Raw genomic sequence first — 15,150 nt, forward strand, 5'->3', positions numbered from 1 at the left:
ACAGATATTAATATTGAACCTCTGTATTAAGACCCCAAATTCTCATTCCAGTGTATGGGAATAGTTAAATCCACATAATGAAAGAAAGTAGTTGGTTCCCAGGCCTCTTCATTCACGGGACTGGCGCTCCGTGTCTGTCATAAGTTTAGGGCCTCCTTGTAGCACACAGTCTACCTCTGCCATGACCTAGAAGTAAAGCCAACATGAGGTTTACACTTGATTATCCTCTTTTGTTCAAAAAGATTAGGAAAATAATCTGTGATATGGAATAGTTTTCAAAAAGACCACTTCAGTATGAGCATTATAGGGTGTTTAATGGCTTTGGAGATGGTGACACTACAACCCAGTTTCTGCAATATAGGCTACTGTTTATACTGATTACACTGACCCATATACCTTTAACAATGTTATCACAGCAAAAGCCCAATAGCACATCGTGGCATTTTGCATTTTTGCCTTCTCTTAGATTTGCATTGGTAAAAGTAAGCAAACAATTTCCTTGAACGCAAATACTGTATCTAAGCTGAATAAGCATGAAACTGAGTGCCTTAACTTTGCCTGCGTTTGTCTTGTCATGTGTGATGCTACCATCTAGTGGCAAAAACACATTTCACATGGTTGATAAAAAAGGCCCACAAGCCCTATTTTCAATGTTTATTAAAACATGATCACAGAAATGTACATGCTTCTCAAGACAACATATCCCTTGAAATAGGACATACAGGAAAGCATGGCTTTACCAATATCTGTTCAACCATCATAAAATATGCTACTTTTACATAATTAAAAAATATTTATTCTGTACAATAATTGCCATTACAATTGAACAACATCTGGCCATACAATCACAAATTGTTTTTGCAGTGAGTTTAGAATATTGTTGGTCAGTTTACCTAGCATCAGCGGTAGTAACCAGTCCAGCACAGTGAATTCTAACTCCTTTCATGGTCAGTCTCTTCTTGTCCTCCACTTCGTCATCAGCTCCTCTTGAAGAAGGAGTCCAGCGTACCAGTACTACCCCCTGTGGAGCGGAGCCGTTTAGACTTGGGTCCTGACTGGCCCCTGGCCCGCGTCTTCCCATGGGACGACAGCAGGGCGCCTGCTCTGAGAGGTGGGCGGGAGGCGGTCGAAACAGAGGAGGAGAGAGAGGAGGAATGAAGAGAGGCATTGGTGGAGGAGAAAGAGTTCTGTAGGTCCAAGGCAAAGTGGTAGTCATTATGTTCAGGCATCTCCCAGGCCAGCACGTCCTGGCCACAGCACTCACAGGTCAGCAGGTCCTCTTTGGCCACACTGGCCAGGCACTGAGGCGGGTCAGAAGGGGGATAGTAGGGCAACTCTGACCCCCCAGACTGTTTTTCCTCTGATCGGGTACACGTTCCCTCCCCAGACCCCAGAGATTGGTCCTCTGCTTGGTTAGAACCAGTGAATTGAGTGTGATTCGTGTGTTTTACATTTACGTTCACAGTCTGCTCTTCACATGTTTTAGCTCCCGGAGCTGTGTAACTTCCTGCTATTTCACACTCAACTGTTTCTGTTAAAAGTCGGACACTTCCTATTGTATCATTTCCTACTGTGGAACATCTTGTTCTGCCTGTTGCGAAACTGTCGCTGTGTGAGGCTGCGGTTGCGAGCTGCTGGTTTCTCCCAAGAGTCTTCCTCTGAAAGAAGGAGGAAATGGCAGTCTGGGGGCTGGCTGATGAACTGACTACAGAGGAAGGGTGACAAGGTCTACTAGGGACAGTTGAGGTTGGGGTTGTATTCTCAGACACACTCCTTTCTACTACAGAGAAAGACACAGGAAAAGATAAAGGTGGGAGAAAGGTTCCATAGCCCCTATCATTCTCTTCTTCATCTCCCTCCTCCTCCTCCTCCTCCTTCCTCTGTTTCTCTGCAGCTCTTTGGAAGAAGGACTGGATGGCGCCGGATCTCTCGGGGGTGGAGTCCTTCTTTGAGCCAGAGCAAGACTGAGTGGAGGCCTGGGTGGAAGTGACATCACTGGACAGGAAGCCAGCGATTCCTCCGGCCCCGGAAGAGGGTGCTTCATTAAATTTACTGGCCGAAAGGTGGAGCAGGGTGAGGGGAGGAGTCCTGGATAGAAAGAGACAGAAAGAGAGAGTGAGACAACGCGAACATACAAAAAATAAGAAATACTCTGGCCATGGGAAATCAAAGTCTCTGAAGGTTAAGATTTCAGGGGGTCTATAGCTGTAGTGTTCCAAATAATGGTGTTATATTTGCCATGCTGTCTAGATTTGTTTGCATATATAGCTAATGTCACGGCAGACTTAATTTGTGCAACTTGCCATGCTGCTTGATGGTTCCCTGCTGTATTAAGACTCTTGATGATGGCGAAGCTGTCCGATGAGATCTTGGTGGCATCGTAGCGCGCCAACGCGCAACACCGAGAGAAACTGCTTGGCCTCTTATCACCCAACTGCCTTACACCCACAGTCAACTGCTTAGCCACACGACCATTCTACACAGAGAGGGAGAGAGATAGAATGAGTGACAGAAATGGGAGGGAGAGGAGTGACATGTATGCAGGTAGATTATCCTTCTGTCCCTTAGTCTCACGAGGGCGTGACCCAGACAGGGAGGGATGAGACAAAGAGAAGATGGTGAGATGAGATGGAGTCCCTCACCATCTCTCTGTCCTTTGTCAGTCTCTCCTCCAGCTCCAGAGCCAACTGATAGAGCCAGTGCTGCACCTGCAGAGATAAGACAGAGGTTTTTATTCAGACATCAACAGACCTAGAAGGAATAGAGCTCAACAAGAATCAACACGGGAGACTGGCCATAATCTACTGAGATGCACCAGAGGAGGCAGACAGAAGAACAGATGGAGAGAGGGCATGAATATAGCTCTGAGTACCCGCTCTCTGGTAGCGAGAGATGTCTTCCCAGGGAAGTTCTTGCTGCAGCCGATGGATTTAGGGAGTTGTCTGGGCTTCACTGCCTCAAAGTCAAACCCCCGACACAGGTCGTACAGCCACTGGCTGAAGAGAGCAATATTTATTTATATCAATATAGGAACTATATTAGTCACCACTGCAAATAGTATAACTACTTTAAGAGAATAGTTACTTTTACAACACCAGATTGCAATATAAAAAATTAGCTAATAACTTAAAATGATCCACAGTAGTACCTAAGTGTGGTTCATTGAGAAAGAGTGGTTTATATACTTCATGACATGAAGGAAGTGTGTGTTGTTTACCCAGTCTTGTCCCCAAAGTGCTGTCCCAACTGGGCCTGAGAGAAGCGGGTCAGTTCTCCCATGTTCTCTACCTTTAGGGTCTCTGTGATGGACGCCCCCAGCTTACCCCCCAGGTTACGGCTGGAGAGAGGAACAACAGGACTGGATCAGTCTATCTCTGAGTCTGTAAGGTTGATTCTGTATTCATCTGCATAGTTTGTGGTCATGTAGTCCAGGAAAGATCGTATTGTATGTTGCATGTATAGTGAAGGATATGTGTAATTGTGTCAATTGTCTTTTTCTCTCAGTTACAGCACACAGTTAGTTTTCACTAGCAGTACACTCACATTTTGCTAATGGGAAGTGAGTTGAAGAGCTCTGGAACAGAGCCTAAAGGCAGGATTGTCTGGCGGTTGGGTTTGTTCAGACCACAGGCTAGTTTAGCCAGCACCTGGGGAGACATGATAAGTAAACAGACACTGCCCTAGAACTGACAGCTGAAAGGACTGGCCAAGTTTCCACCATGTTGCTCAGACCTGTCATGTTCTGCCAAGATTCAGTGATCATGAGGGAAAGGACACAAGTAAAGGAAGCTAGTAGAACTATTGACAGAAAGAGGAAGAACACACTGGTTGTGTTGAGAGGGGAAGAGAGTACTGACCTTGTTGTGGGATATCCCTGCTGAGCAGCGGTAGCCTGTATGCTGCTCCACTGCAGCCCTCATCTCCTCGACGATCACAGCCCCCAGAGCCAGCCGCAGCTCTGCACAGCCAGAGCCCTCTGACACGGAGGACAGCCACTGCTGCAGGCCCCTGGACCTTCGCTCTTCTGGGGAAAACCATGGAGAGGAGCACCATGTTTACATACCGTTTTACCCACTTCATATGTACATACTGTATTCTAGTCAAGGCTTATCCTATTTAACTACTGCTGTACACACCTTTTCTATTCATATACTGTCCATACTGTCTATATACACCATCATATACATATACACTGAGTGTACAAAAAATTAAGAACACCTTCCTAATATTGAGTTGCACCCCCTTTTGCCCTCAGAACATCCTCAATTCGTCAGGGCATGGACTCTACAAGGTGTCGAAAGTGTTCCACAGGAATGCTGGCCCATGATGACTCCAATGCATCCCACAGTTGTGTCAAGTTGGCTGGATGTCCTTTGGGTGGTGGACCATTCTTGACACACACTGAAAATTGTTCAGCATGAAAAACCCAGCAACGTTGCAGTTCTTGACACAAACCGGTGCGCCTGGCCTTTACTACCATACCCCATTCAAAGGCACTTAAATATTTAGTCTTGCCCATTCATCCTCTTGATGGCACACATACACAATCCATGTCTCAATTGTCTCAAGGCTTAAAAGTATTTTATTAACTTGTCTCCTCCGCTTCACCTACACTGATTGAAGTGGATTTAACAGGTGACCTCACCTGCACACACTCCGACTCCTTAGAGTTATTTTGTACCTCCAGCCAATCGCAATCGTTCTATTGAGACATATTGCAGACTCGTTGAAAAAGATGTTGATAATCTCCTCCCTCCCGTTGTCCTAGGGTCAAAATGACCCGCCACTGTGTTGAACCAACTTTATTTAATTTGTATATTTTTGGGATCATTTGTGAGAAGGAGGATCACAAATGATCAAAAAAAATATACAAATTAAATAAAGTTGGTTCAACACAGTGGCGGGTCATTTTGACCCTAGGACAACGGGAGGGTTAAGAACAAACATGAGTACATATCTTTCCATAATTTACCTAAGGATGAAAAACAAGCTTTGCTTGATTTACAATCCGATACGTCAGTCCTTACCCGCCCTGCTGATAAGGGTGGGTCGGTTGTACTCATGGATAGGACAGCTTATGTAAATGAGGGTCATAGACAACTGCTTGACAACACCTTTTACAAGAAACTCAGAAGTGACCCCACTTCCCAATTTCAGAACACTATCTTTACTGTCCTAGATGGGTATTTAAGTTCTGGTCAAATCAATAAAAAAAGAACACAACTTTTTGGCTATTCAACACCCTAAAATTGCCACTTTCTCTACCTTGCCGAAATTACACAAGAATGTTACAAAACCTCCTGGTCGCTCTACTGTAGCGGGCATTGATGCAGTAACGGCCCCATTATCAACTGTTGTTGAATGTGTTATTAGACCACCCGCAGAACAGCTCCCCTCCTATGTAAAGGACACCAGCAGTATGATCTCTATCATTGAATCTCTTGATCCTCTCCCTGAGAATCCTTTTGTTAGTTACTTTTGATGTTGTCGTTATACACAAATATTCCACACGAGGCAGTATTGAAGCCATGGAAAAAATAATTCTGCAACGTGAACCCAATGAACTACCTTCCAGTGCATGCATTATAACATTGGCTGAAATTGTACTCACACACACACACAACTATTTCTAAATTATTTCTTTATCCAGACGAAGGGTACTGCTATGGGATCCCCTATGGCTCCTAACTATGCTAATTTGTATGTGGGTTAAATGGAGAAACAGTCAATTCTCAAACCTCTCAAAAATGTTTTCTTGCCTAACATTATTATTTGGAAACAGTACATTGATGATATTTTTGTTCTATGGCGGGGTGATGCAAAACAGCTCCAGGAGTTCCATGCATTTCTTAACTCTTGTTCTGAGCACCAGAGATTTACTATGCAATCTGACACACGTCAAATCAGTTTCACTTTATTTTTATATCTTGTGTGAGGATGATGTTCTATACACTGATCTTTACAGGAAACCTACTGATCGTAATAGTTTGTTGAGGACTGATAGCTGTCATCTGCTTCCCTTGAAAAACAGTTTGCCATGGAGCCAATTCTGTCTAATCAAAATAATTTGTAAAGATCGATCAGATTTCCACAGAAATATGGCTGAGGTGCAAAGAAAGTTCAAAGAGAGGGGGTACAAAAATGGTCAGATTAATACCGCCATTGAGAAAATCCAAAACAAATCGAAACATGATCTCTTTCAAGGACAGTCTGGCGAAAAGAAGCATTCTTGCATTCTTACTACGCGCTATTCAAAGTGCTCTGAACAAATGAAGGGAATGGTTCACAAACATTGGCACATTCTAAGATCCGATGACAGTATGGGTAATGTGTTTTCGGACCCTCCCTTGGTCGTATTCTCGCAGGGCAGAAATCTCAGAGATCAATTGGTAAACTCTGATTTACCACCCCAAAATACCCCCGCACAACGTCTATTTGCGCCTCTATTGGATGGAAACTGCAAGTGTAATAGCTGTGCTCAATGCAACGGCACTTACAAATGTAGATCCTTCAAACACCCTCAAACAGGGAAACCGATCCCAATCAAAGGTGTTATCACGTGCTCCACTAAGGCAGTTATTTATCTTATAACTTGTCCTTGTGGTAAAAATTGTGGGGGGAACGAAGGGCAAATTAAAAGTAAGAATCTCTGAGCATCATAGCACCATTAGGTGCAAAAACTCAATGTACCCAGTTGCGGCCCACTTCTTGGAAGCTAACCACTGTTTCATCCCTTCTTATATCGGCATCGAACACATCACCCTCCCTAGGAGAGGGGGTACCCTTGATAATTTATTGTTAAAACGAGAGGCTACCTGAATCTTTAATTTAAAGACCCTCGCTCTCTTCGGTCTCAACGTAGACTTTAATCTGAAGCCATTCTTGTGATTATTGTGTTTTTGCTATCCATTGTAAATGTTTGTTGGCCTATGTAGCCAAATTATATCTATGATCGTATGTTATTCATTTATGCTTTTTATATGTTCTATTTATATCTGAAATTAACCAATGAAATCAAGCCACACCCAGCCATGATTACAGACACCTGTGTGTCCATTGAAACTACATTTAAGCAATAAGGCCCGAGGGGGTGTGGTATATGGCCAATATAACACGGCTAAGGGCTGTTCTTATGCACGACAAAACGCGGAGTGCCTGGATACAGCCCTTAGCCGTGGTATATTGGCCATATAACACAAACCCCCCGAGGTGCCTTATTGCTATTATAAACTGGTTACACATGTAGTTAGAACAGTAAAAATAAATGTTTTGTCATACCCGTGGTATACGGTCTCATATACAACGGCTTTCAGCCAATTAGCATTCATGGCTCGAACCACCCAGTTTATAAAAAACTAGTGAACCGCAGTGTTTGTCATTATACCCTGATGAAGACAGCTTGTCTGTCGAAACATTGGTTATTAGGTTATTAAATGATTGCATCTGAGCTCCTAGAGTATGCAGCTCTCCTTTTCTTTTTCAAGTGTTCTACTCCACTAGCCAGCACCTCACCTAAACAGGTCTGCGTTTCTTTCACCTCCAGATTGACCTCAATAAGGGATCATAGTTTTCGACCTGTATTAACCTGGTCAATGTGTCATGGAAAAAGCCGGTGTGCCTAATGTTTTGTACACTCAGTGTATATTTATATTCCGAACTCTGACTCATTGCTCTTTCTAATATTTTTTAAATCTCCTTTTTGGGGGGGGGGGATTTATATTGTCGGGTATTACTGCACTGTTGGAGCTAGGAACATAAGCATTTTGCTACACCCACGATAACATCTGCTAAATATGTGTATGTTAACAATAAAATGTAATTATACTTTTTTTTATGTGAAAATCTGAAATGACATGGTCTTTTATCAGAAACTCAGGGATGTGGACAGATATAGAATGTCAAGATACCATATACACTGCTCAAAAAAATAAAGGGAACACTTAAACAACACAATGTAACTCCAAGTCAATCACACTTCTGTGAAATCAAACTGTCCACTTAGGAAGCAACACTGATTGACAATAAATGTCACATGCTGTTGTGCAAATGGAATGTAAATGTAATAGACAACAGGTGGAAATTATAGTCAATTAGCAAGACACCCCCAATAAAGAAGTGGTTCTGCAGGTGGTGACCACAGACCACTTCTCAGTTCCTATGCTTCCTGGCTGATGTTTTGGTCACTTTTGAATGCTGGCGGTGCTTTCACTCTAGTGGTAGCATGAGACGGAGTCTACAACCCACACAAGTGGCTCAGGTAGTGCAGCTCATCCAGGATGGCACATCAATGCGAGCTGTGGCAAGAAGGTTTGCTGTGTCTGTCAACGTAGTGTCCAGAGCATGGAGGCGCTACAAGGAGACAGGCCAGTACATCAGGAGACGTGGAGGAGGCCGTAGGAGGGCAACAACCCAGCAGCAGGACTGCTACCTCCGCCTTTTTGCAAGGAGGAGCAGGAGGAGCACTGCCAGAGCCCTGCAAAATGACCTCCAGCAGGCCACAAATGTGCATGTGTCTGCTCAAACGGTCAGAAACAGACTCCATGAGGGTGGTATGAGGGCCCGACGTCCACAGGTGGGTGTTGTGCTTACAGCCCAACACCATGCAGGACGTTTGGCATTTGCCAGAGAACACCAAGATTGGTAAATTCGCCACTGGCGCCCTGTGCTCTTCACAGATGAAAGCAGGTTCACACTGAGCACATGACAGAGTCTGGAGACGCCGTGGAGAACATTCTGCTGCCTGCAACATCCTCCAGCATGACCGGTTTGGCGGTGGGTCAGTCATGGTGTGGGGTGGCATTTCTTTGGGGGGGGCCGCACAGCCCTCCATGTGCTCGCCAGAGGTAGCCTGACTGCCATTAGGTACCGAGATGAGATCCTCAGACCCCTTGTGAGACCATATGCTGGTGCGGTTGGCCCTGGGTTCCTCCTAATACAAGACAATGCTAGACCTCATGTGGCTGGAGTGTGTCAGCAGTTCCTGCAAGAGGAAGGCATTGATGCTATGGACTGGCCCGCCCGTTCCCCAGACCTGAATCCAATTGAGCACATCTGGGACATCATGTCTCGCTCCATCCACCAACGCCACGTTGCACCACAGACTGTCCAGGAGTTGGCGGATGCTTTAGTCCAGGTCTGGGAGGAGATCCCTCAGGAGACCATCCGCCACCTCATCAGGAGCATGCCCAGGCGTTGTAGGGAGGTCATACAGGCACGTGGAGGCCACACACACTACTGAGCCTCATTTTGACTTGTTTTAAGGACATTACATCAAAGTTGGATCAGCCTGTAGTGTGGTTTTCCACTTTAATTTTGAGGGTGACTCCAAATCCAGACCTCCATGGGTTGATACATTTGATTTCCATTGATCATTTTTGTGTGATTTTGTTGTCAGCACATTCAACAATGTAAAGAAAAAAGTATTTAATAAGATTATTTCATTCATTCAGATCTAGGATGTGTTGTTTAAGTGTTCCCTTTATTTTTTTGAGCAGTGTATATAAAATGAGAACACAGCACTAAAAGAGATAGGCCTAAATATTTTTCTGAAATGCTCAAACTCGACACTCATATTTAGAGTTTTTGGGGTAAACGAACCCAATCCCAGCCCAATGACGACTGTGGTTTAAAACTCACCTTTATCAGTTGCGGTGTCCTGTGCTGCCCCTTCCTGGTCAAGAGGAGCCAGTGGGTAGCCCTGGACGTGGCTGGTCTTCAGGAGCTGAGGGTCTACCTGCTGATCAGTCATGCTTTTCAATCTCTGCTGTACCGCAGCAGTCAGGTCCATGTAGGCCTCGTCAATACTGGCCCTCTCGAGCACAGCGAAGCGTGACATCACCTCAATCACATTCACACTCGCCTCCCGGTAACTACACAGGGGGTGACAGTTAGCTGGTTAGCACTGCAGGCTTTCTGAAGGAGTTCCTGGGGATTTACGTTTTGGTAACAAGTTACTTAAAATATTGTATAACGGACACGTACTGGGTGAGGTCTGCCTTCCCGTGTGCCTCTCTGACCCTTGCAACCTGGAGATCTGGGCACAGTTTCTTGGCATCGTCTGCCCACATGTTCCTGGAGACACCATGGGCCCTGGCCTCGTAACTCACAGCTATGATACTGGGTAAAGATACAAAGTGTGAGTATCATAGTCCAGGTATGTTTTCTGAGCAGTCCATGCAAAAAAAACTAATGTATGGGAGAGACAAACGTTTTGTAGAGGTGAGAACCAGACGATGTAGGTATGCATCACAAGTCAGGCCTAGCCCAAGCTAAGGTTTAATTCCACTGACTGTCTCCATTACATTATAATGGACACTGGAGTTAAATCTTAGCCAGCCTGACCCATACAACGAAGAAACATGGGGTAATGGGAAGCACCTACGACTCACTCCCACTGTCTCATTGCCCCTAGGTCTACATATTTTATTCTGGATTGATGTGTGTATGTTAGCTACGTCGACTCACCCGCCTCCCTTCCATGTCTTGTACTGTGCGACCACACACGGGGTGTTTTTCAGCGCGGGGTTCAGCCTCTGTTCCACCTGCACGTAGAAACAGTCCATATCCACCAACGCCACAACCCTCTCCTTCCCATAATCCATACCAGAAGCGATGCAGAACGACTGGACAACACTGGAAGTTAAAAATGAATTGCTATGGTAGATAAAGCCCCAGACCTAGGTTAGATATAAGTTAGTTAGCTAATGGCAGTTAGCCTATCTAACGTTAGTAGCTATCTAGATAACGTTAGCTAACTGTATTGACAGAATAGATAGCTAGCTATAGTAGCTTGAAACACCCAACATTAGATATTACAGTAGCTAGATAGCGAAGTAGAAAAATATAAACAAATTAGATAACGCTTCATAATGTAACAATGCCGCACGACGAATCGTCTTCTTCTTTGGGTGAGTTTAATGGCGGTTGGCATCCAATATTAATGGTGCATTACCGCCACCAACTGGACTGGAGTATGAAGCCTTTATACTTTGTGATACAAAAATGGGAAAATGGAAAAGGAAAAGATTACCCTGCCAACTAACTCTACACTCATTAAAACCCACCACTACTTTGACCCTATCTGATCCTACACCAGGCTGACAGCCTGGGAGGACGGGACACTATCATTCAACACACCCTGTAACTCTTCTGCAGTAAAATCTCGTAATCCCAAGTACTGTACTTCTCTGCAGCTGCCACCACAACACCTATTTTCTGTGACTTACGTTCCATTCCTGCGGTAAAGTTGATAACCATGGTAATGAACACTAAAAAGCCAACCTTACTGAAGCACATTTAATTCGTAGGCCTATCACTCTGTCCTGGCAAAAGTCTACTACTCACCAAGAGCCTCTTAGGACCCCTCACCCTTGAACCATCTTCCTTTACTTTCTTCACTGCCTCAGCATACAACACTTTCTGTAAAACTCTGACCCTGGCAACCTCAACCTGCCTCTCTCGCACCAGACACTTCTGATCCCCAGCAACATAGGCACCCCTACAGTTTAACACATACCGCTTTCACCGGTACTACACATTCCTTTGTCCCATGCCCTCCTGCACACTTCTCACATCTAGGAATCTCCCTCCTACACACTGCTGCAACATGACCATAAGCTTGGCACCTGAAATATCGTAGTGGATTCGGCACAAAAGCTCTTACGGGATAACTGATATATCCTAACATTACTTTGTCGGGTAACGACTCAGCATCAAAACTAAAAAAGACAGACAGTGACTCTTCTGTTTCACCACCCTCGCCACCGTGTCTGCGTCGCGCCATATGGCGGGCATCACAGACACTGGGAATCTTCAACTTCAGTTCATCCACCTCCAACCTTACCACTACCCCAGTAATCACTCCTTTCAATGGTGCCCTATTCCTGACAGCAAAGCAAATAACAGGTCTTGTCCCCATTCACGTGACGCGGAGCGCCCGCTCCCTCTCGGAGGAAGAAACACAAAAAATCCTCACAAGTCCACTTCGGGTTACCTTCAACGATTCAACAGTACCCAACTGGGTCAGCCAAAAGGCAGGGGTCCACTTTCTCCCAAAATGTCTCTCCTGCTGGACCAGAGTCATCTTTATCATGACCATCATGGTGAGGCTTGAGCTCCAATATCTTCAATACTCCTGCCACCTTATTCTCTTCCAATTCACCTCCAGAGCTACTGGAGTACAGCTCATTCTGTTTGTACTTGACGCCAATCTTCCTCGACTCACCGTCTCTCTCATTGTTGCTAGCTTCATCGGATTCAAACTTGTAACCTACCTCCTTTCATCTCTTCATTGACCCTAAGCCTGGAAATATACTTCCATTAGAATCCTTATCACTTTCACTGTCAGACTCCAGATTCCATGTGTTTCCATCCTTTTCCACTACTACTTTTCGTTTGAGTCTCTTGACCGTGCCACCTGACTAGCCGGCTTTCAAAAATCTCAACCCACTGCACAGCCAGATGACACTTGCCGAATCACCTGAATCAACTTGACTTTTATTTCACGTAATGTTATCAAACATATGTACGGTAGTACATCATCAACAAGCGACGAATAAAGACGTACAAAGTCAGGTATATACAGTGCATTCGGAAAGCATTCAAACACCTTGACTTTTTACACATTTTGTTACGTTACAGCCTTATTCTAAAATTGATTCAATTGCTTTTTTTCCTCATCAATCTACACACAATACCCCATTATGACAAAGCAAAAACAGGTTTTTGTAGTTTTTTTCAAATGTATAAAAAAACAATGAAATATTACATTTACATAAGTATTCAGACCTTTACTCAGTACTTTGCTGACACACTTTTGACAGTGATCACAGCCTCAAGTCTTCTTGGGTATGACGCTACAAACTTGGCACACCTGTATTTGGGGAGTTTCTCCCATTCTTATCTGCAGATCCTCTCAAGCTCTCACAGCTATTTTCAGGTCTCTCCAGAGATGTTCGATCGGGTTCAAGTCGGTTCAAGTCCGGGCTCTGGCTAGGCCACTGAAGGACATTCAGAGACTTGTCCCGAAGCAACTCCTGCGTTGTCTTGGCTGTGTGCTTAGGGTCGTTGTACTGTTGGAAGGTGAAGGTTCTGAGCGCTTTGGAGCAGGGTTTCATCAGTTCATCTTTCCCTCGATCCTAACAAGTCTCCAAGTCCCTGCCGCTGAAAAACATCCCCACAGCATGATGCTGCCACCACCATGTTTCACCGCTTGGCATTCAAGCCAAAGAGTTCAATCTTGGTTTCATCAGACCAAAGAATCTTGTTTCTCATGGTCTGAGAGTCCTTTAGGTGCCTTTTGGCAAACTCCAAGCAGGCTGTCATGTGCCTTTTACTAAGGAGTGGCTTCCTTCTGGCCACTCTACCATAAAGGCCTGATTGGTGGAGTGCTGCAGAGATGGTTGTCCTTCTGGAAGGTTCTCCCATCTCCACAGAGGAACTCTGGAGCACTGTCAGAGTGACCGTTGGGTTCTTGGTCACACCTCCCTGACTAAGGCCCCTCTCTTCCGATTGCTCAGTTTGGTCGCGCAGCCAGCTCAAGGAAGTGTCTTGGTGTTTCCAAACTTCTTCCATGTAAGAAGGATAGAGGCGACTGTGTCCTTGGGGACCTTCAATGCTGCAGGATTTTTTTGGTACCCTTCCCCAGTTCTGTGCCTCGACACAATCCTGTCTCGAAGCTCTACGGACAATTCCTTCGACCTCATGGCTTGGTTTTTGCTCTGACATGCACTGTCAACTGTGGGACCTTATATAGACAGGTGTGCCTTTCCAAATCATGTCCAATCAATTGAATTAACCACAAGTGGACTCAAATCAAGTTGTAGAAACATCTCAAGGATGATCAATGGAAACAGGATGCACCTGAGCTTAATTTCGAGTCTCATAGCAAAGGGTCTGAATACTTATGTAAATAAGGTATTTCTGTTTTTTATTTTTAATACATTTGCAAAATTGTCTAAAAACCTGTTTTCGCTTTGTCATTATGGGGTATTGTGTGTAGATTAATTAGGATTTTTATTTATTTAATCCATTTTAGAATAAAGCTGTAACGTAACAAAAATCGGATAAAGGGAAGGGGTCTGAATACTTTCCAAATGCACTGTACAGAAGACACATATAGTACAATGGATTAATTATATAGATGCGGAAAAGAGGTCAATGGAACTCAACCAAAACAATGTTTATATGTGTATTTCACACAATGTTGAGGTAAAAATCGGAGTAGAACGCTTGTTTGGATGTCAACCCCAATACATGTTCATGTTATCGTCACCAATCAACTGCATTACAGTTAAAAACGACTTTGGGACTACCACCACCGATTTCTCTATGCTAACTATGCTAACTTGTACGAATGGGAGTTAGCATTTAGCAGTCATTTCTTCTAAACCTGAAAAGGGACTACTTCTAAATGTTATGCAGCAAAAACAGCCAAATATATCCAAATCGGACTTTAGTAAACCACATTGTGAGCCTGTTACAATACATCAATCATGACGGGTTAGACGAATATCCACTTTGTTAGATCAGTTGTAGTTATTTTTTACTTTGATTTAGACAAGAGGGGTCACCATTGAGACAAGGGTCTCATTCTTAAGAGAGCCATGTGAACATGAACACACAATTCAATATAACATAAAGCAAAATAACATCAACACAATACAATAAATACAACAACAATAAATACAACAAGATTAATCAAAACAAACACAACAATCACATTTCATCTCCCTCCAAATTGATCTAAACTGTCCAATGGGGACCAGCAACTCTAGCTTCAAGGTGGCCTGAAGGCTATTCCACAAGCTGTGGGCATAAAAACTAAAAGCATTTTTCCCCAGCTCATTGGACCTCCAGAACCAGCCAGCAGAGAACGGGTCTGAAAATTGCTGGATCTCCAATGAATACATGAGCTGAGGTAGTGGGGGAGTCTCTGAAGAACTGCTTTATATTTATTTTTTAAGTAGCCAATGCTGGGCCCTTCTGTTAGTCAGAGACTCCCAGCCAAATGTGCGCCAATCCGGCATCCTTCTTCTATCCCCCAAGGACTGCGTTCCATTGACCTCTTTACTGCATTTATTGATAAGGTCAATGGCATTTGACGACTCAATAAAATGCAATGTTTCATCTCAATCTCACAATCTCAGTTGG

The 15,150-nt window shown here is 44.2% G+C and overlaps 1 protein-coding gene across 1 annotated transcript; it reads right to left on the reverse strand.

Moving 5' to 3' along the window:
* Positions 1-618: 618 nt before the first annotated feature.
* On the reverse strand, positions 619-10,921 carry polh (polymerase (DNA directed), eta). The gene is made up of 10 exons (XM_084153124.1): positions 10,465-10,921; positions 9,982-10,116; positions 9,637-9,869; positions 3,858-4,024; positions 3,544-3,647; positions 3,218-3,337; positions 2,873-2,996; positions 2,643-2,708; positions 2,304-2,476; positions 619-2,088 (listed from the first exon to the last, which is right to left on the reverse strand). The coding sequence occupies exons 1-10, from the start codon at positions 10,599-10,601 to the stop codon at positions 978-980; spliced, it is 2,370 nt and encodes a 789-aa protein (XP_084009250.1). The 5' UTR covers positions 10,602-10,921; the 3' UTR covers positions 619-977.
* Positions 10,922-15,150: the final 4,229 nt, after the last annotated feature.

This window comes from Coregonus lavaretus (genome assembly GCF_964263955.1).
Source record: "Coregonus lavaretus genome assembly, chromosome: 36".
NCBI classification, from domain to species: Eukaryota; Metazoa; Chordata; class Actinopteri; order Salmoniformes; family Salmonidae; genus Coregonus; species Coregonus lavaretus.

Excerpts from the sequence above, each read along its gene's own strand:
- polh (XM_084153124.1), bottom strand. The coding sequence starts at position 10,601 with ATGGATTATGGGAAGGAGAGGGTTGTGGCGTTGGTGGATATGGACTGT. Across the intron at positions 10,117-10,464 it reads AAGACATGGAAGGGAGGCGG|TATCATAGCTGTGAGTTACG; the intron begins GTGAGTCGACGT and ends ATCTTTACCCAG. Across the intron at positions 2,709-2,872 it reads CTCTCGCTACCAGAGAGCGG|GTGCAGCACTGGCTCTATCA; the intron begins GTACTCAGAGCT and ends TTATCTCTGCAG.